The sequence below is a fragment of the Salmo salar genome, chromosome ssa17, assembly GCF_905237065.1.
Source record: "Salmo salar chromosome ssa17, Ssal_v3.1, whole genome shotgun sequence".
Taxonomy (NCBI): Eukaryota; Metazoa; Chordata; class Actinopteri; order Salmoniformes; family Salmonidae; genus Salmo; species Salmo salar.
The window spans coordinates 34829316-34849176 of NC_059458.1; the positions used below are offsets into that span (position 1 = coordinate 34829316).

The 19861-nt window shown below is 43.6% G+C and overlaps 1 protein-coding gene across 1 annotated transcript in view; it reads left to right on the plus strand.

The window, feature by feature from the left end:
• The window catches only part of LOC106575883 (transmembrane and coiled-coil domain-containing protein 3), a 165958-nt gene extending 146160 nt beyond the window's left edge, over positions 1–19798 (plus strand). The window contains exons 7-9 of the mRNA XM_045699576.1: positions 16169–16248; positions 16393–16542; positions 18722–19798. Of these exons, the coding sequence (XP_045555532.1) occupies positions 16169–16248; positions 16393–16542; positions 18722–18868 (377 nt within the window). The 3' untranslated portion in view covers positions 18869–19798. The remainder of the gene's footprint in view (positions 1–16168; positions 16249–16392; positions 16543–18721) is intronic.
• Positions 19799–19861: the final 63 nt, after the last annotated feature.

Sequence of the window (19861 nt, forward strand, 5' to 3'; positions counted from 1 at the left end):
GTCTCTCTATGGCTGTTTAGCATCGTATCTCTGTCTCTCTATGGCTGTTTAGCATCGTATCTCTATGGCTGTTTAGCATCGTATCTCTGTTTCTCTATGGCTGTTTAGCATCGTATCTCTGTCTCTCTATGGCTGTTTAGCATCGTATCTCTATGGCTGTTTAGCATCGTATGTCTGTCTCTATGGCTGTTTAGCATCGTATCTCTGTCTCTCTATGGCTGTTTAGCATCGTATCTCTGTCTCTATGGCTGTTTAGCATCGTATCTCTGTCTCTATGGCTGTTTAGCATCGTATCTCTGTCTCTCTATGGCTGTTTAGCATCGTATTTCTGTCTCTATGGCTGTTTAGCATCGTATTTCTGTCTCTATGGCTGTTTAGCATCGTATTTCTGTCTCTATGGCTGTTTAGCATCGTATCTCTGTCTCTCTATGGCTGTTTAGCATCGTATTTCTGTCTCTATGGCTGTTTAGCATCGTATTTCTGTCTCTATGGCTGTTTAGCATCGTATTTCTGTCTCTATGGCTGTTTAGCATCGTATTTCTATCTCTATGGCTGTTTAGCATCGTATCTCTGTCTCTCTATGGCTGTTTAGCATCGTATCTCTGTCTCTCTATGGCTGTTTAGCATCGTATCTCTGTCTCTCTATAGCTGTTTAGCATCGTATCTCTGTCTCTCTATGGCTGTTTAGCATCGTATCTCTGTCTCTCTATGGCTGTTTAGCATCGTATCTCTATGGCTGTTTAGCATCGTATCTCTGTTTCTCTATGGCTGTTTAGCATCGTATCTCTGTCTCTCTATGGCTGTTTAGCATCGTATCTCTATGGCTGTTTAGCATCGTATCTCTGTCTCTATGGCTGTTTAGCATCGTATCTCTGTCTCTATGGCTGTTTAGCATCGTATTTCTGTCTCTATGGCTGTTTAGCATCGTATTTCTGTCTCTATGGCTGTTTAGCATCGTATTTTTGTCTCTATGGCTGTTTAGCATCGTATCTGTCTCTCTATGGCTGTTTAGCATCGTATTTCTGTCTCTATGGCTGTTTAGCATCGTATCTCTGTCTCTCTATGGCTGTTTAGCATCGTATCTCTGTCTCTCTATGGCTGTTTAGCATCGTATCTCTGTCTCTCTATGGCTGTTTAGCATCGTATCTCTGTCTCTCTATGGCTGTTTAGCATCGTATCTCTGTCTCTATGGCTGTTTAGCATCGTATCTCTGTCTCTCTATGGCTGTTTAGCATCGTATCTCTGTCTCTCTATGGCTGTTTAGCATCGTATCTCTGTCTCTATGGCTGTTTAACATCGTATTTCTGTCTCTATGGCTGTTTAGCATCGTATTTCTGTCAATCTATGACTGTTTAGCATCGTATCTCTGTCTCTATGGCTGTTTAGCATCGTATCTCTGTCTCTATGGCTGTTTAGCATCGTATCTCTGTCTCTATGGCTGTTTAGCATCGTATCTCTGTCTCTCTATGGCTGTTTAGCATCGTATCTCTGTCTCTATGGCTGTTTAGCATCGTATCTCTGTCTCTATGGCTGTTTAGCATTGTATCTCTGTCTCTCTATGGCTGTTTAGCATCGTATTTCTGTCTCTCTATGGCTGTTTAGCATCGTATTTCTGTCTCTATGGCTGTTTAGCATCGTATTTCTGTCTCTATGGCTGTTTAGCATCGTATCTCTGTCTCTCTATGGCTGTTTAGCATCGTATTTCTGTCTCTATGGCTGTTTAGCATCGTATTTCTGTCTCTATGGCTGTTTAGCATCGTATTTCTGTCTCTATGGCTGTTTAGCATCGTATTTCTGTCTCTATGGCTGTTTAGCATCGTATCTCTGTCTCTCTATGGCTGTTTAGCATCGTATCTCTGTCTCTCTATGGCTGTTTAGCATCGTATCTCTGTCTCTCTATGGCTGTTTAGCATCGTATCTCTGTCTCTCTATGGCTGTTTAGCATCGTATCTCTGTCTCTCTATGGCTGTTTAGCATCGTATCTCTATGGCTGTTTAGCATCGTATCTCTGTTTCTCTATGGCTGTTTAGCATCGTATCTCTGTCTCTCTATGGCTGTTTAGCATCGTATCTCTATGGCTGTTTAGCATCGTATCTCTGTCTCTATGGCTGTTTAGCATCGTATCTCTGTCTCTCTATGGCTGTTTAGCATCGTATCTCTGTCTCTATGGCTGTTTAGCATCGTATTTCTGTCTCTATGGCTGTTTAGCATCGTATTTCTGTCTCTATGGCTGTTTAGCATGGTATTTCTGTCTCTATGGCTGTTTAGCATCGTATCTGTCTCTCTATGGCTGTTTAGCATCGTATCTCTGTCTCTATGGCTGTTTAGCATCGTATCTCTGTCTCTCTATGGCTGTTTAGCATCGTATCTCTGTCTCTCTATGGCTGTTTAGCATCGTATCCCTGTCTCTCTATGGCTGTTTAGCATCGTATCTCTGTCTCTATGGCTGTTTAGCATCGTATCTCTGTCTCTCTATGGCTGTTTAGCATCGTATCTCTGTCTCTCTATGGCTGTTTAGCATCGTATCTCTGTCTCTATGGCTGTTTAACATCGTATTTCTGTCTCTATGGCTGTTTAGCATCGTATTTCTGTCTTTCTATGGCTGTTTAGCATCGTATCTCTGTCTCTATGGCTGTTTAGCATCGTATCTCTGTCTCTATGGCTGTTTAGCATCGTATCTCTGTCTCTATGGCTGTTTAGCATCGTATCTCTGTCTCTCTATGGCTGTTTAGCATCGTATCTCTGTCTCTATGGCTGTTTAGCATCGTATCTCTGTCTCTATGGCTGTTTAGCATTGTATCTCTGTCTCTCTATGGCTGTTTAGCATCGTATTTCTGTCTCTCTATGGCTGTTTAGCATCGTATTTCTGTCTCTATGGCTGTTTAGCATCGTATTTCTGTCTCTATGGCTGTTTAGCATCGTATCTCTGTCTCTCTATGGCTGTTTAGCATCGTATTTCTGTCTCTATGGCTGTTTAGCATCGTATTTCTGTCTCTATGGCTGTTTAGCATCGTATTTCTGTCTCTATGGCTGTTTAGCATCGTATCTCTGTCTCTCTATGGCTGTTTAGCATCGTATCTCTGTCTCTCTATGGCTGTTTAGCATCGTATCTCTGTCTCTCTATGGCTGTTTAGCATCGTATCTCTGTCTCTCTATGGCTGTTTAGCATCGTATCTCTGTCTCTCTATGGCTGTTTAGCATCGTATCTCTATGGCTGTTTAGCATCGTATCTCTGTTTCTCTATGGCTGTTTAGCATCGTATCTCTGTCTCTCTATGGCTGTTTAGCATCGTATCTCTATGGCTGTTTAGCATCGTATCTCTGTCTCTATGGCTGTTTAGCATCGTATCTCTGTCTCTCTATGGCTGTTTAGCATCGTATCTCTGTCTCTATGGCTGTTTAGCATCGTATTTCTGTCTCTATGGCTGTTTAGCATCGTATTTCTGTCTCTATGGCTGTTTAGCATCGTATTTTTGTCTCTATGGCTGTTTAGCATCGTATCTGTGTCTCTATGGCTGTTTAGCATCGTATTTCTGTCTCTATGGCTGTTTAGCATCGTATCTCTGTCTCTCTATGGCTGTTTAGCATCGTATCTCTGTCTCTCTATGGCTGTTTAGCATCGTATCCCTGTCTCTCTATGGCTGTTTAGCATCGTATCTCTGTCTCTCTATGGCTGTTTAGCATCGTATCTCTGTCTCTATGGCTGTTTAGCATCGTATCTCTGTCTCTCTATGGCTGTTTAGCATCGTATCTCTGTCTCTCTATGGCTGTTTAGCATCGTATCTCTGTCTCTATGGCTGTTTAGCATCGTATTTCTGTCTCTATGGCTGTTTAGCATCGTATTTCTGTCTTTCTATGGCTGTTTAGCATCGTATCTCTGTCTCTATGGCTGTTTAGCATCGTATCTCTGTCTCTATGGCTGTTTAGCATCGTATCTCTGTCTCTATGGCTGTTTAGCATCGTATCTCTGTCTCTATGGCTGTTTAGCATCGTATCTCTGTCTCTATGGCTGTTTAGCATCGTATCTCTGTCTCTATGGCTGTTTAGCATCGTATCTCTGTCTCTATGGCTGTTTAGCATCGTATCTCTGTCTCTCTATGGCTGTTTAGCATCGTATTTCTGTCTCTCTATGGCTGTTTAGCATCGTATTTCTGTCTCTATGGCTGTTTAGCATCGTATTTCTGTCTCTATGGCTGTTTAGCATCGTATCTCTGTCTCTCTATGGCTGTTTAGCATCGTATTTCTGTCTCTATGGCTGTTTAGCATCGTATTTCTGTCTCTATGGCTGTTTAGCATCGTATTTCTGTCTCTATGGCTGTTTAGCATCGTATCTCTGTCTCTCTATGGCTGTTTAGCATCGTATCTCTGTCTCTCTATGGCTGTTTAGCATCGTATCTCTGTCTCTCTATGGCTGTTTAGCATCGTATCTCTGTCTCTCTATGGCTGTTTAGCATCGTATCTCTGTCTCTCTATGGCTGTTTAGCATCGTATCTCTGTCTCTCTATGGCTGTTTAGCATCGTATCTCTGTCTCTCTATGGCTGTTTAGCATCGTATCTCTGTCTCTCTATGGCTGTTTAGCATCGTATTGTCTCTATGGCTGTTTAGCATCGTATCTCTGTCTCTCTATGGCTGTTTAGCATCGTATCTCTGTCTCTCTATGGCTGTTTAGCATCGTATCTCTATGGCTGTTTAGCATCGTATCTCTGTCTCTATGGCTGTTTAGCATCGTATCTCTGTCTCTCTATGGCTGTTTAGCATCGTATCTCTGTCTCTATGGCTGTTTAGCATCGTATTTCTGTCTCTATGGCTGTTTAGCATCGTATCTCTGTCTCTCTATGGCTGTTTAGCATCGTATCTCTGTCTCTATGGCTGTTTAGCATCGTATTTCTGTCTCTATGGCTGTTTAGCATCGTATTTCTGTCTCTCTATGGCTGTTTAGCATCGTATCTCTGTCTCTATGGCTGTTTAGCATCGTATCTCTGTCTCTCTATGGCTGTTTAGCATCGTATTTCTGTCTCTATGGCTGTTTAGCATCGTATTTCTGTCTCTATGGCTGTTTAGCATCGTATTTCTGTCTCTATGGCTGTTTAGCATCGTATTTCTGTCTCTATGGCTGTTTAGCATCGTATCTCTGTCTCTCTATGGCTGTTTAGCATCGTATATCTGTCTCTCTATGGCTGTTTAGCATCGTATCTCTGTCTCTCTATGGCTGTTTAGCATCGTATCTCTGTCTCTCTATGGCTGTTTAGCATCGTATCTCTATGGCTGTTTAGCATCGTATCTCTGTCTCTCTATGGCTGTTTAGCATCGTATCTCTGTCTCTCTATGGCTGTTTAGCATCGTATCTCTATGGCTGTTTAGCATCGTATCTCTGTCTCTCTATGGCTGTTTAGCATCGTATTTCTGTCTCTATGGCTGTTTAGCATCGTATCTCTGTCTCTCTATGGCTGTTTAGCATCGTATTTCTGTCTCTATGGCTGTTTAGCATCGTATCTCTGTCTCTCTATGGCTGTTTAGCATCGTATCTCTGTCTCTATGGCTGTTTAGCATCGTATTTCTGTCTCTATGGCTGTTTAGCATCGTATCTCTGTCTCTCTATGGCTGTTTAGCATCGTATCTCTGTCTCTATGGCTGTTTAGCATCGTATCTCTGTCTCTATGGCTGTTTAGCATCGTATCTCTGTCTCTATGGCTGTTTAGCATCGTATCTCTGTCTCTATGGCTGTTTAGCATCGTATCTCTGTCTCTCTATGGCTGTTTAGCATCGTATCTCTGTCTCTATGGCTGTTTAGCATCGTATCTCTGTCTCTATGGCTGTTTAGCATTGTATCTCTGTCTCTCTATGGCTGTTTAGCATCGTATTTCTGTCTCTCTATGGCTGTTTAGCATCGTATTTCTGTCTCTATGGCTGTTTAGCATCGTATTTCTGTCTCTATGGCTGTTTAGCATCGTATCTCTGTCTCTCTATGGCTGTTTAGCATCGTATTTCTGTCTCTATGGCTGTTTAGCATCGTATTTCTGTCTCTATGGCTGTTTAGCATCGTATTTCTGTCTCTATGGCTGTTTAGCATCGTATTTCTGTCTCTATGGCTGTTTAGCATCGTATCTCTGTCTCTCTATGGCTGTTTAGCATCGTATCTCTGTCTCTCTATGGCTGTTTAGCATCGTATCTCTGTCTCTCTATGGCTGTTTAGCATCGTATCTCTGTCTCTCTATGGCTGTTTAGCATCGTATCTCTGTCTCTCTATGGCTGTTTAGCATCGTATCTCTGTTTCTCTATGGCTGTTTAGCATCGTATCTCTGTCTCTCTATGGCTGTTTAGCATCGTAGTCTCTATGGCTGTTTAGCATCGTATCTCTGTCTCTATGGCTGTTTAGCATCGTATCTCTGTCTCTCTATGGCTGTTTAGCATCGTATCTCTGTCTCTATGGCTGTTTAGCATCGTATTTCTGTCTCTATGGCTGTTTAGCATCGTATTTCTGTCTCTATGGCTGTTTAGCATCGTATTTCTGTCTCTATGGCTGTTTAGCATCGTATCTGTCTCTCTATGGCTGTTTAGCATCGTATTTCTGTCTCTATGGCTGTTTAGCATCGTATTTCTGTCTCTATGGCTGTTTAGCATCGTATCTCTGTCTCTCTATGGCTGTTTAGCATCGTATCTCTGTCTCTCTATGGCTGTTTAGCATCGTATCTCTGTCTCTCTATGGCTGTTTAGCATCGTATCTCTGTCTCTCTATGGCTGTTTAGCATCGTATCTCTGTCTCTCTATGGTTGTTTAGCATCGTATCTCTGTTTCTCTATGGCTGTTTAGCATCGTATCTCTGTCTCTCTATGGCTGTTTAGCATCGTATCTCTATGGCTGTTTAGCATTGTATCTCTGTCTCTATGGCTGTTTAGCATCGTATCTCTGTCTCTCTATGGCTGTTTAGCATCGTATCTCTGTCTCTATGGCTGTTTAGCATCGTATTTCTGTCTCTATGGCTGTTTAGCATCGTATTTCTGTCTCTATGGCTGTTTAGCATCGTATTTCTGTCTCTATGGCTGTTTAGCATCGTATCTGTCTCTCTATGGCTGTTTAGCATCGTATTTCTGTCTCTATGGCTGTTTAGCATCGTATCTCTGTCTCTCTATGGCTGTTTAGCATCATATCTCTGTCTCTCTATGGCTGTTTAGCATCGTATCCCTGTCTCTCTATGGCTGTTTAGCATCGTATCTCTGTCTCTCTATGGCTGTTTAGCATCGTATCTCTGTCTCTATGGCTGTTTAGCATCGTATCTCTGTCTCTCTATGGCTGTTTAGCATCGTATCTCTGTCTCTCTATGGCTGTTTAGCATAGTATCTCTGTCTCTATGGCTGTTTATCATCGTATTTCTGTCTCTATGGCTGTTTAGCATCGTATTTCTGTCTTTCTATGGCTGTTTAGCATCGTATCTCTGTCTCTATGGCTGTTTAGCATCGTATCTCTGTCTCTATGGCTGTTTAGCATCGTATCTCTGTCTCTATGGCTGTTTAGCATCGTATCTCTGTCTCTATGGCTGTTTAGCATCGTATCTCTGTCTCTCTATGGCTGTTTAGCATCGTATCTCTGTCTCTATGGCTGTTTAGCATCGTATCTCTGTCTCTATGGCTGTTTAGCATTGTATCTCTGTCTCTCTATGGCTGTTTAGCATCGTATTTCTGTCTCTCTATGGCTGTTTAGCATCGTATTTCTGTCTCTATGGCTGTTTAGCATCGTATTTCTGTCTCTATGGCTGTTTAGCATCGTATCTCTGTCTCTCTATGGCTGTTTAGCATCGTATTTCTGTCTCTATGGCTGTTTAGCATCGTATTTCTGTCTCTATGGCTGTTTAGCATCGTATTTCTGTCTCTATGGCTGTTTAGCATCGTATTTCTGTCTCTATGGCTGTTTAGCATCGTATCTCTGTCTCTCTATGGCTGTTTAGCATCGTATCTCTGTCTCTCTATGGCTGTTTAGCATCGTATCTCTGTCTCTCTATGGCTGTTTAGCATCGTATCTCTGTCTCTCTATGGCTGTTTAGCATCGTATCTCTGTCTCTCTATGGCTGTTTAGCATCGTATCTCTATGGCTGTTTAGCATCGTATCTCTGTTTCTCTATGGCTGTTTAGCATCGTATCTCTGTCTCTCTATGGCTGTTTAGCATCGTATCTCTATGGCTGTTTAGCATCGTATCTCTGTCTCTATGGCTGTTTAGCATCGTATCTCTGTCTCTATGGCTGTTTAGCATCGTATCTCTGTCTCTCTATGGCTGTTTAGCATCGTATTTCTGTCTCTATGGCTGTTTAGCATCGTATCTCTGTCTCTCTATGGCTGTTTAGCATCGTATTTCTGTCTCTATGGCTGTTTAGCATCGTATCTCTGTCTCTCTATGGCTGTTTAGCATCGTATCTCTGTCTCTATGGCTGTTTAGCATCGTATTTCTGTCTCTATGGCTGTTTAGCATCGTATCTCTGTCTCTCTATGGCTGTTTAGCATCGTATCTCTGTCTCTATGGCTGTTTAGCATCGTATTTCTGTCTCTATGGCTGTTTAGCATCGTATCTCTGTCTCTCTATGGCTGTTTAGCATCGTATTTCTGTCTCTATGGCTGTTTAGCATCGTATTTCTGTCTCTATGGCTGTTTAGCATCGTATTTCTGTCTCTATGGCTGTTTAGCATCGTATTTCTGTCTCTATGGCTGTTTAGCATCGTATCTCTGTCTCTCTATGGCTGTTTAGCATCGTATCTCTGTCTCTCTATGGCTGTTTAGCATCGTATCTCTGTCTCTCTATGGCTGTTTAGCATCGTATCTCTGTCTCTCTATGGCTGTTTAGCATCGTATCTCTGTCTCTATGGCTGTTTAGCATCGTATCTCTGTCTCTATGGCTGTTTAGCATTGTATCTCTGTCTCTCTATGGCTGTTTAGCATCGTATTTCTGTCTCTCTATGGCTGTTTAGCATCGTATTTCTGTCTCTATGGCTGTTTAGCATCGTATTTCTGTCTCTATGGCTGTTTAGCATCGTATCTCTGTCTCTCTATGGCTGTTTAGCATCGTATTTCTGTCTCTATGGCTGTTTAGCATCGTATTTCTGTCTCTATGGCTGTTTAGCATCGTATTTCTGTCTCTATGGCTGTTTAGCATCGTATTTCTGTCTCTATGGCTGTTTAGCATCGTATCTCTGTCTCTCTATGGCTGTTTAGCATCGTATCTCTGTCTCTCTATGGCTGTTTAGCATCGTATCTCTGTCTCTCTATGGCTGTTTAGCATCGTATCTCTGTCTCTCTATGGCTGTTTAGCATCGTATCTCTGTCTCTCTATGGCTGTTTAGCATCGTATCTCTATGGCTGTTTAGCATCGTATCTCTGTTTCTCTATGGCTGTTTAGCATCGTATCTCTGTCTCTCTATGGCTGTTTAGCATCGTATCGTCTCTATGGCTGTTTAGCATCGTATCTCTGTCTCTATGGCTGTTTAGCATCGTATCTCTGTCTCTCTATGGCTGTTTAGCATCGTATCTCTGTCTCTATGGCTGTTTAGCATCGTATTTCTGTCTCTATGGCTGTTTAGCATCGTATCTCTGTCTCTCTATGGCTGTTTAGCATCGTATCTCTGTCTCTATGGCTGTTTAGCATCGTATTTCTGTCTCTATGGCTGTTTAGCATCGTATTTCTGTCTCTCTATGGCTGTTTAGCATCGTATCTCTGTCTCTATGGCTGTTTAGCATCGTATCTCTGTCTCTCTATGGCTGTTTAGCATCGTATTTCTGTCTCTATGGCTGTTTAGCATCGTATTTCTGTCTCTATGGCTGTTTAGCATCGTATTTCTGTCTCTATGGCTGTTTAGCATCGTATTTCTGTCTCTATGGCTGTTTAGCATCGTATCTCTGTCTCTCTATGGCTGTTTAGCATCGTATATCTGTCTCTCTATGGCTGTTTAGCATCGTATCTCTGTCTCTCTATGGCTGTTTAGCATCGTATCTCTGTCTCTCTATGGCTGTTTAGCATCGTATCTCTATGGCTGTTTAGCATCGTATCTCTGTCTCTCTATGGCTGTTTAGCATCGTATCTCTGTCTCTCTATGGCTGTTTAGCATCGTATCTCTATGGCTGTTTAGCATCGTATCTCTGTCTCTCTATGGCTGTTTAGCATCGTATTTCTGTCTCTATGGCTGTTTAGCATCGTATCTCTGTCTCTCTATGGCTGTTTAGCATCGTATTTCTGTCTCTATGGCTGTTTAGCATCGTATCTCTGTCTCTCTATGGCTGTTTAGCATCGTATCTCTGTCTCTATGGCTGTTTAGCATCGTATTTCTGTCTCTATGGCTGTTTAGCATCGTATCTCTGTCTCTCTATGGCTGTTTAGCATCGTATCTCTGTCTCTATGGCTGTTTAGCATCGTATTTCTGTCTCTATGGCTGTTTAGCATCGTATTTCTGTCTCTCTATGGCTGTTTAGCATCGTATCTCTGTCTCTCTATGGCTGTTTAGCATCGTATCTCTGTCTCTATGGCTGTTTAGCATCGTATCTCTGTCTCTATGGCTGTTTAGCATCGTATCTCTGTCTTTCTATGGCTGTTTAGCATCGTATCTCTGTCTCTCTATGGCTGTTTAGCATCGTATCCCTGTCTCTCTATGGCTGTTTAGCATCGTATCTCTGTCTCTCTATGGCTGTTTAGCATCGTATCTCTGTCTCTATGGCTGTTTAGCATCGTATCTCTGTCTCTCTATGGCTGTTTAGCATCGTATCTCTGTCTCTCTATGGCTGTTTAGCATCGTATCTCTGTCTCTATGGCTGTTTAACATCGTATCTCTGTCTCTATGGCTGTTTAGCATCGTATTTCTGTCTTTCTATGGCTGTTTAGCATCGTATCTCTGTCTCTATGGCTGTTTAGCATCGTATCTCTGTCTCTATGGCTGTTTAGCATCGTATTTCTGTCTCTATGGCTGTTTAGCATCGTATCTCTGTCTCTATGGCTGTTTAGCATCGTATCTCTGTCTCTCTATGGCTGTTTAGCATCGTATCTCTGTCTCTATGGCTGTTTAGCATCGTATCTCTGTCTCTATGGCTGTTTAGCATTGTATCTCTGTCTCTCTATGGCTGTTTAGCATCGTATTTCTGTCTCTCTATGGCTGTTTAGCATCGTATTTCTGTCTCTATGGCTGTTTAGCATCGTATTTCTGTCTCTATGGCTGTTTAGCATCGTATCTCTGTCTCTCTATGGCTGTTTAGCATCGTATTTCTGTCTCTATGGCTGTTTAGCATCGTATTTCTGTCTCTATGGCTGTTTAGCATCGTATTTCTGTCTCTATGGCTGTTTAGCATCATATTTCTGTCTCTATGGCTGTTTAGCATCGTATCTCTGTCTCTCTATGGCTGTTTAGCATCGTATCTCTGTCTCTCTATGGCTGTTTAGCATCGTATCTCTGTCTCTCTATGGCTGTTTAGCATCGTATCTCTGTCTCTCTATGGCTGTTTAGCATCGTATCTCTGTCTCTCTATGGCTGTTTAGCATCGTATCTCTATGGCTGTTTAGCATCGTATCTCTGTTTCTCTATGGCTGTTTAGCATCGTATCTCTGTCTCTCTATGGCTGTTTAGCATCGTATCTCTATGGCTGTTTAGCATCGTATCTCTGTCTCTATGGCTGTTTAGCATCGTATCTCTGTCTCTCTATGGCTGTTTAGCATCGTATCTCTGTCTCTATGGCTGTTTAGCATCGTATTTCTGTCTCTATGGCTGTTTAGCATCGTATTTCTGTCTCTATGGCTGTTTAGCATCGTATTTTTGTCTCTATGGCTGTTTAGCATCGTATCTGTCTCTCTATGGCTGTTTAGCATCGTATTTCTGTCTCTATGGCTGTTTAGCATCGTATCTCTGTCTCTCTATGGCTGTTTAGAATCGTATCTCTGTCTCTCTATGGCTGTTTAGCATCGTATCCCTGTCTCTCTATGGCTGTTTAGCATCGTATCTCTGTCTCTCTATGGCTGTTTAGCATCGTATCTCTGTCTCTATGGCTGTTTAGCATCGTATCTCTGTCTCTCTATGGCTGTTTAGCATCGTATCTCTGTCTCTCTATGGCTGTTTAGCATCGTATCTCTGTCTCTATGGCTGTTTAACATCGTATTTCTGTCTCTATGGCTGTTTAGCATCGTATTTCTGTCTTTCTATGGCTGTTTAGCATCGTATCTCTGTCTCTATGGCTGTTTAGCATCGTATCTCTGTCTCTATGGCTGTTTAGCATCGTATCTCTGTCTCTATGGCTGTTTAGCATCGTATCTCTGTCTCTATGGCTGTTTAGCATCGTATCTCTGTCTCTATGGCTGTTTAGCATCGTATCTCTGTCTCTCTATGGCTGTTTAGCATCGTATCTCTGTCTCTATGGCTGTTTAGCATCGTATCTCTGTCTCTATGGCTGTTTAGCATCGTATCTCTGTCTCTCTATGGCTGTTTAGCATCGTATTTCTGTCTCTATGGCTGTTTAGCATCGTATTTCTGTCTCTATGGCTGTTTAGCATCGTATTTCTGTCTCTATGGCTGTTTAGCATCGTATCTCTGTCTCTCTATGGCTGTTTAGCATCGTATTTCTGTCTCTATGGCTGTTTAGCATCGTATTTCTGTCTCTATGGCTGTTTAGCATCGTATTTCTGTCTCTATGGCTGTTTAGCATCGTATTTCTGTCTCTATGGCTGTTTAGCATCGTATCTCTGTCTCTCTATGGCTGTTTAGCATCGTATCTCTGTCTCTCTATGGCTGTTTAGCATCGTATCTCTGTCTCTCTATGGCTGTTTAGCATCGTATCTCTGTCTCTCTATGGCTGTTTAGCATCGTATCTCTATGGCTGTTTAGCATCGTATCTCTGTTTCTCTATGGCTGTTTAGCATCGTATCTCTGTCTCTCTATGGCTGTTTAGCATCGTATCTCTATGGCTGTTTAGCATCGTATCTCTGTCTCTATGGCTGTTTAGCATCGTATCTCTGTCTCTCTATGGCTGTTTAGCATCGTATCTCTGTCTCTATGGCTGTTTAGCATCGTATTTCTGTCTCTATGGCTGTTTAGCATCGTATTTCTGTCTCTCTATGGCTGTTTAGCATCGTATCTCTGTCTCTATGGCTGTTTAGCATCGTATCTCTGTCTCTCTATGGCTGTTTAGCATCGTATTTCTGTCTCTATGGCTGTTTAGCATCGTATTTCTGTCTCTATGGCTGTTTAGCATCGTATTTCTGTCTCTATGGCTGTTTAGCATCGTATTTCTGTCTCTATGGCTGTTTAGCATCGTATCTCTGTCTCTCTATGGCTGTTTAGCATCGTATATCTGTCTCTCTATGGCTGTTTAGCATCGTATCTCTGTCTCTCTATGGCTGTTTAGCATCGTATCTCTGTCTCTCTATGGCTGTTTAGCATCGTATCTCTATGGCTGTTTAGCATCGTATCTCTGTCTCTCTATGGCTGTTTAGCATCGTATCTCTGTCTCTCTATGGCTGTTTAGCATCGTATCTCTATGGCTGTTTAGCATCGTATCTCTGTCTCTCTATGGCTGTTTAGCATCGTATTTCTGTCTCTATGGCTGTTTAGCATCGTATCTCTGTCTCTCTATGGCTGTTTAGCATCGTATTTCTGTCTCTATGGCTGTTTAGCATCGTATCTCTGTCTCTCTATGGCTGTTTAGCATCGTATCTCTGTCTCTATGGCTGTTTAGCATCGTATTTCTGTCTCTATGGCTGTTTAGCATCGTATTTCGGGCTCTCTATGGCTGTTTAGCATCGTATCTCTGTCTCTCTATGGCTGTTTAGCATCGTATCTCTGTCTCTATGGCTGTTTAGCATCGTATCTCTGTCTCTATGGCTGTTTAGCATCGTATCTCTGTCTTTCTATGGCTGTTTAGCATCGTATCTCTGTCTCTATGGCTGTTTAGCATCGTATCTCTGTCTTTCTATGGCTGTTTAGCATCGTATCTCTGTCTCTATGGCTGTTTAGCATCGTATCTCTGTCTCTCTATGGCTGTTTAGCATCATATCTCTGTCTCTATGGCTGTTTAGCATCGTATCTCTGTCTCTCTATGGCTGTTTAGCATCGTATTTCTGTCTCTATGGCTGTTTAGCATCGTATCTCTGTCTCTCTATGGCGGTTTAGCATCGTATTTCTGTCTCTATGGCTGTTAGCATCGTATTTCTGTCTCTCTATGGCTGTTTAGCATCGTATCTCTGTCTCTCTATTGCTGTTTAGCATCGTATTTCTGTCTCTCTGTGGCTGTTTAGCATCATATTTCTGTCTCTCTATGGCTGTTTAGCATCGTATTTCTGTCTCTCTATGGCTGTTTAGCATCGTATCTCTGTCTCTCTATGGCTGTTTAGCATCGTATCTCTGTCTCTCTATGGCTGTTTAGCATCGAATTTCTGTCTCTCTATGGCTGTTTAGCATCGTATCTCTGTCTCTATGGCTGTTTAGCATCGTATTTCTGTCTCTATGGCTGTTAAGCATCGTATTTCTGTCTCTATGTCTGTTTAGCATCGTATTTCTGTCTCTATGGCTGTTTAGCATCGTATTTCTGTCTCTATGGCTGTTTAGCATCGTATTTCTGTCTCTATGGCTGTTTAACATCGTATTTCTGTCTCTATGGCTGTTTAGCATCGTATTTCTGCTCTCTATGGCTGTTTAGCATCGTATTTCTGTCTCTATGGCTGTTTAACATCGTATCTCTGTCTCTATGGCTGTTTAGCATCGTATCTCTGTCTCTCTATGGCTGTTTAGCATCGTATCTCTGTCTCTCTATGGCTGTTTAGCATCGTATCTCTATGGCTGTTTAGCATCGTATCTCTGTCTCTCTATGGCTGTTTAGCATCGTATTTCTGTCTCTATGGCTGTTTAGCATCGTATCTCTGTCTCTTTTTGGCTGTTTAGCATCGTATCTCTGTCTCTCTATGGCTGTTTAGCATCTTACCTCTATGGCTGTTTAGCATTGTATCTCTCTATGGCTGTTTGTGCAGTTATTTGATGCTTTTATTTGTGTGTTGTCTCTACTACTGTAGGTCTCTATGTGTTGTCTCTACTGCTGTAGGTCTCTATGTGTTGTCTCTACTGCTGTAGGTCTCTATGTGTTGTCTCTACTGCTGTAGGTCTCTATGTGTTGTCTCTACTGCTGTAGGTCTCTATGTGTTGTCTCTACTGCTGTAGGTCTCTGTGTTGTCTCTACTGCTGTAGGTCTCTGTGTTGTCTCTACTGCTGTAGGTCTATGTGTTGTCTCTACTACTGTAGGTCTCTATGTGTTGTCTCTACTGCTGTTGGTCTCTATGTGTTGTCTCTACTGCTGTAGGTCTCTATGTGTTGTCTCTACTGCTGTAGGTCTCTATGTGTTGTCTCTACTGCTGTAGGTCTCTATGTGTTGTCTCTACTGCTGTAGGTCTATGTGTTGTCTCTACTGCTGTAGGTCTATGTGTTGTCTCTACTACTGTAGGTCTCTATGTGTTGTCTCTACTGCTGTAGGTCTATGTGTTGTCTCTACTGCTGTAGGTCTATGTGTTGTCTCTACTGCTGTAGGTCTCTGTGTTGTCTCTACTGCTGTAGGTCTCTGTGTTGTCTCTACTGCTGTAGGTCTCTGTGTTGTCTCTACTGCTGTAGGTCTATGTGTTGTCTCTACTGCTGTAGGTCTATGTGTTGTCTCTACTGCTGTAGGTCTCTGTGTTGTCTCTACTGCTGTAGGTCTATGTGTTGTCTCTACTGCTGTAGGTCTATGTGTTGTCTCTACTGCTGTAGGTCTCTGTGTTGTCTCTACTGCTGTAGGTCTATGTGTTGTCTACTGCTGTAGGTCTCTATGTTGTCTCTACTGCTGTACGTCTCTATGTGTTGTCTCTACTACTGTAGGTCTCTATGTGTTGTCTCTACTGCTGTAGGTCTCTATGTGTTGTCTACTGCTGTAGGTCTATGTGTTGTCTCTACTGCTGTAGGTCTCTATGTGTTGTCTACTGCTGTAAGTCTCTATGTGTTGTCTCTACTGCAGTATGTCTCTATGTGTTGTCTACTGCTGTAGGTCTATGTGTTGTCTCTACTGCTGTAGGTCTATGTGTTGTCTCTACTGCTGTAGGTCTCTGTGTTGTCTCTACTGCTGTAGGTCTATGTGTTGTCTCTACTGCTGTAGGTCTTCATGTGTAGGTCTCCATTTGTGTTCTCTTCTACTGCAGGTTTCCATGTCTTTCCTACCTTTGTCCTGTACGAACTGACAGTCCTGGTGGTGCTGACTCTCTCACTGGTCATCATGAAGGTATGCTCTTTGTTGCTTTAAACCACTCTCACTTACTTATTTTCTCTCTCTCTCTCCCCCTTTCTCTCTCTCCCCCTCTCTCTCTCCCCCTCTCTCTCTCGCCTTCTCTAATTAAACACCACCTCCTCTCCATGTCCCTGTTAGTTCCTGATGGCGGTGTTGGTGCTGTCGGCCATCTTGCCTGAGGGTTCTCGCCACATCCGTTGGATAGTGTCTGCCGGCCTGGCGCAGGTCAGCGAGTTCTCCTTCGTCTTGGGGAGCCGCGCCCGCCGAGCTGGCATCATCTCCAGAGAGGTACTTCTACCGACAAACAGACCACCACTCCATGCTTAGTTCCAAATCAAACAATAGCCACTAGTACCTAACCACTACCCCTAACCACTACCCCTAACCCTAACCAGTACCTCTAACCACTACCCCTAACCACTACCCCTAACCACTACCCCTAACCGCTAAACACTACCCTAACCACTACCCCTAACCACTACCCCTAACCGCTAACCACTACCCTAACCACTACCCCTAACCACTACCCCTAACCACTCCCCCTAACCGCTAACCACTACCCTAACCACTACCCCTAACCACTACCTCTAACCACTACCCCTAACCACTACCCCTAGACACTACCCCTAGACACTACCCCAAGACACTACCCCTAGACACTACCCCTAGACACTACCCCTAACCACTACCACTAACCACTAGCCCTAGACACTACCCCTAGACATTACCCCTAGGCACTACCTCTGGACACTACCCCTAAGCGCTACCCCTAAGCGCTACCCCTAAGCGCTACCCCTTGACACTACCCCTTGACACTACCCCTAGACACTACCCCTAACTACTACCCCTAACTACTACCCCTAGCACTACCCCTAGACACTACCCCTAGACACTACCCCTAGACACTACCCCTGGACACTACCCCTAACCACCACCTCTAGACACTACCCCTAACCACTACCCCTAGACACTACCCCTAATCACTACCCCTAACCACTACCCCTAGACACTACCCCTAACCACTACTTCTGGACACTACCCCTAAGCGCTACCCCTAGACACTACCCCTAGACACTACCCTTAACCACTACCCTTAACCACTACCCTTAACCACTACCCCTAGACACTACCCCTAGACACTACCCCTAGACACTACCCCAAGACACTACCCCAAGACACTACCCCTAAGCGCTACCCCTAAGCGCTACCCCTAAGCGCTACCCCTAAGCGCTACCCCTAAGCGCTACCCCTAACAACTCCCCCAAGACACTACCCCTAGACACTACCCCTAGACACTACCCCTAGACACTACCCCTAGACACTACCCCTGACCACTACCTCTGGACACTACCCCTAGACACTACCCTTAGACACTACCCCTAAGCGCTACCCCTAACCACTCCCCCTAACCACTCCCCCTACCCACTACCCTTAGACACTACCCCAAGACACTACCCCAAGACACTACCCCTAGACACTACCCCTAGACACTACCCCTAACCACTACCCCTAACCGCTACCCCTAACCGCTACCCCTAACCGCTACCCCTAACCGCTACCCCTAGACACTACCCCTAGACACTACCCCTAGACACTACCCCTAGACACTACCACTAACCACTACCCCTAACCACTACCCCTAGGCACTACCCCTAACCACTACCTCTGGACACTACCCTTAGACACTACCCCTAAGCGCTACCCCTAACCACTCCCCCTACCCACTACCCTTAGACACTACCCCAAGACACTACCCCAAGACACTACTCCAAGACACTACCCCAAGACACTACCCCAAGACACTACCCCAAGACACTACTCCAAGACACTACTCCAAGACACTACTCCAAGACACTACCCCAAGACACTACCCCTAGACACTACCCCTAGACACTACCCCTAACCACCACCTCTAGACACTACCCCTAACCACTACCCCTAAGCACAACCCCTAGACACTACCCCTAACCCTAGACATTACCCCTAGACACTACCACTACCCCTAACCACTACCCCTAGACACTACCCTTAACCACTACCCCTAGACACTACCTTTTACCACTACCCCTAACTACTACCCCTAGACACTACCACTTCCCCTAACCACTACCCCTAACCAGTACCCCTAACCACTACCCCTAGACACTACTTGAAGATGTTTATGGCAATTGCAAGGTGAATGCATACAGGATCTAGAATACTACTGTCCTCTTCTTCTCCAGGTGTACCTGCTGGTTCTCAGTGTCACTACTCTGTCTTCTTCTTCCCCAGGTGTACCTGCTGGTTCTCAGTGTCACCACTCTGTCCTCTTCTTCCCCAGGTGTACCTGCTGGTTCTCAGTGTCACCACTCTGTCCTCTTCTTCCCCAGGTGTACCTGCTGGTTCTCAGTGTCACCACTCTGTCCTCTTCTTCTCCAGGTGTACCTGCTGGTTCTCAGTGTCACCACTCTGTCCTCTTCTTCTCCAGGTGTACCTGCTGGTTCTCAGTGTCACCACTCTGAGTCTTCTGCTGGCTCCGGTGTTGTGGAGAGCCGCCACACACAAGTGGGTCCCTCGAGCCGAACGCAAGACGCTCGCCCGCCCGCCCCCGCTGCTGCCACACCCAGCAGACTGAAACCCATAGGGGCCCTGCAAAAGGGCCAAAGGATCAAAGGTCATTCTCCCTCTTTCCATGGAGAAAATAGTAATGACCCATTATCTTTGGGTCATTGGTTGCATCCAAAATGGCACCCTGTTCCCTACATAGAGCCCTGATCTAAAGTAGTGCACTATATAACGAATAGGGTGCCATTTGAGATGCGATCATTGTAGAATGGTTTACATGTACTCATTGTTGTCTTGACTGTCATTCCTCCACTCACGTCCTACAGTAGTTATGGAGGGATCCCTGATGAGAATACCATTTTGGTTTGTGACGTCACATTGTTGGTGATGACATATTCCCTTCAAGGGAATATTATTAGTCTGGGGTTGCATAAAGATCAGTTTCCAGACATAGGCCAAGGTTAACAGTTCAACTTTCCATTTAGTATGTCTGAATGTCAAGCTGATACTGTAAAGTCTCAGTGTTCTAACCAAACACGGACATATAGAAACTGTATGTATGGGTTGTTTATGTCAGGGCTTTACATGTATGTATGCGTTATTGCACTCCTATGGCATCTAATGCTCTAAAATGTTTATTTTTCTTATGTTTCAGTGACTGTTTTATATGATAATGGCTCGATGATCTTATTCTGTTTGTATGGTGTACTGTACTGTACTGTAGCCTGCCTGGAGGAAAACTACTACAACTAGAAGACTTCCTGCTAATACATCATGCAAGGGAGAAATAAAGATATTGTATTTATTAGGCCAGTTATAGTTAGATTATGTATAAACGTTACAATGGAAATAAGGGGGTCATTCCAAGAACAATAAATTCCCATTTTACATTGTGTTAGGTTGGAGTTTGTTTAATATTCAACAAAATACAAAATGTTGTAATTATATAATTCAAAAATGTTGGAATATGCACTTATTTATTAAAAGATTGGTTTATGGGTTCGGGATATATATTTGAATATTGTCTGTCTCGTCCAATGAAATGTTTTGATATCGTTCTGTG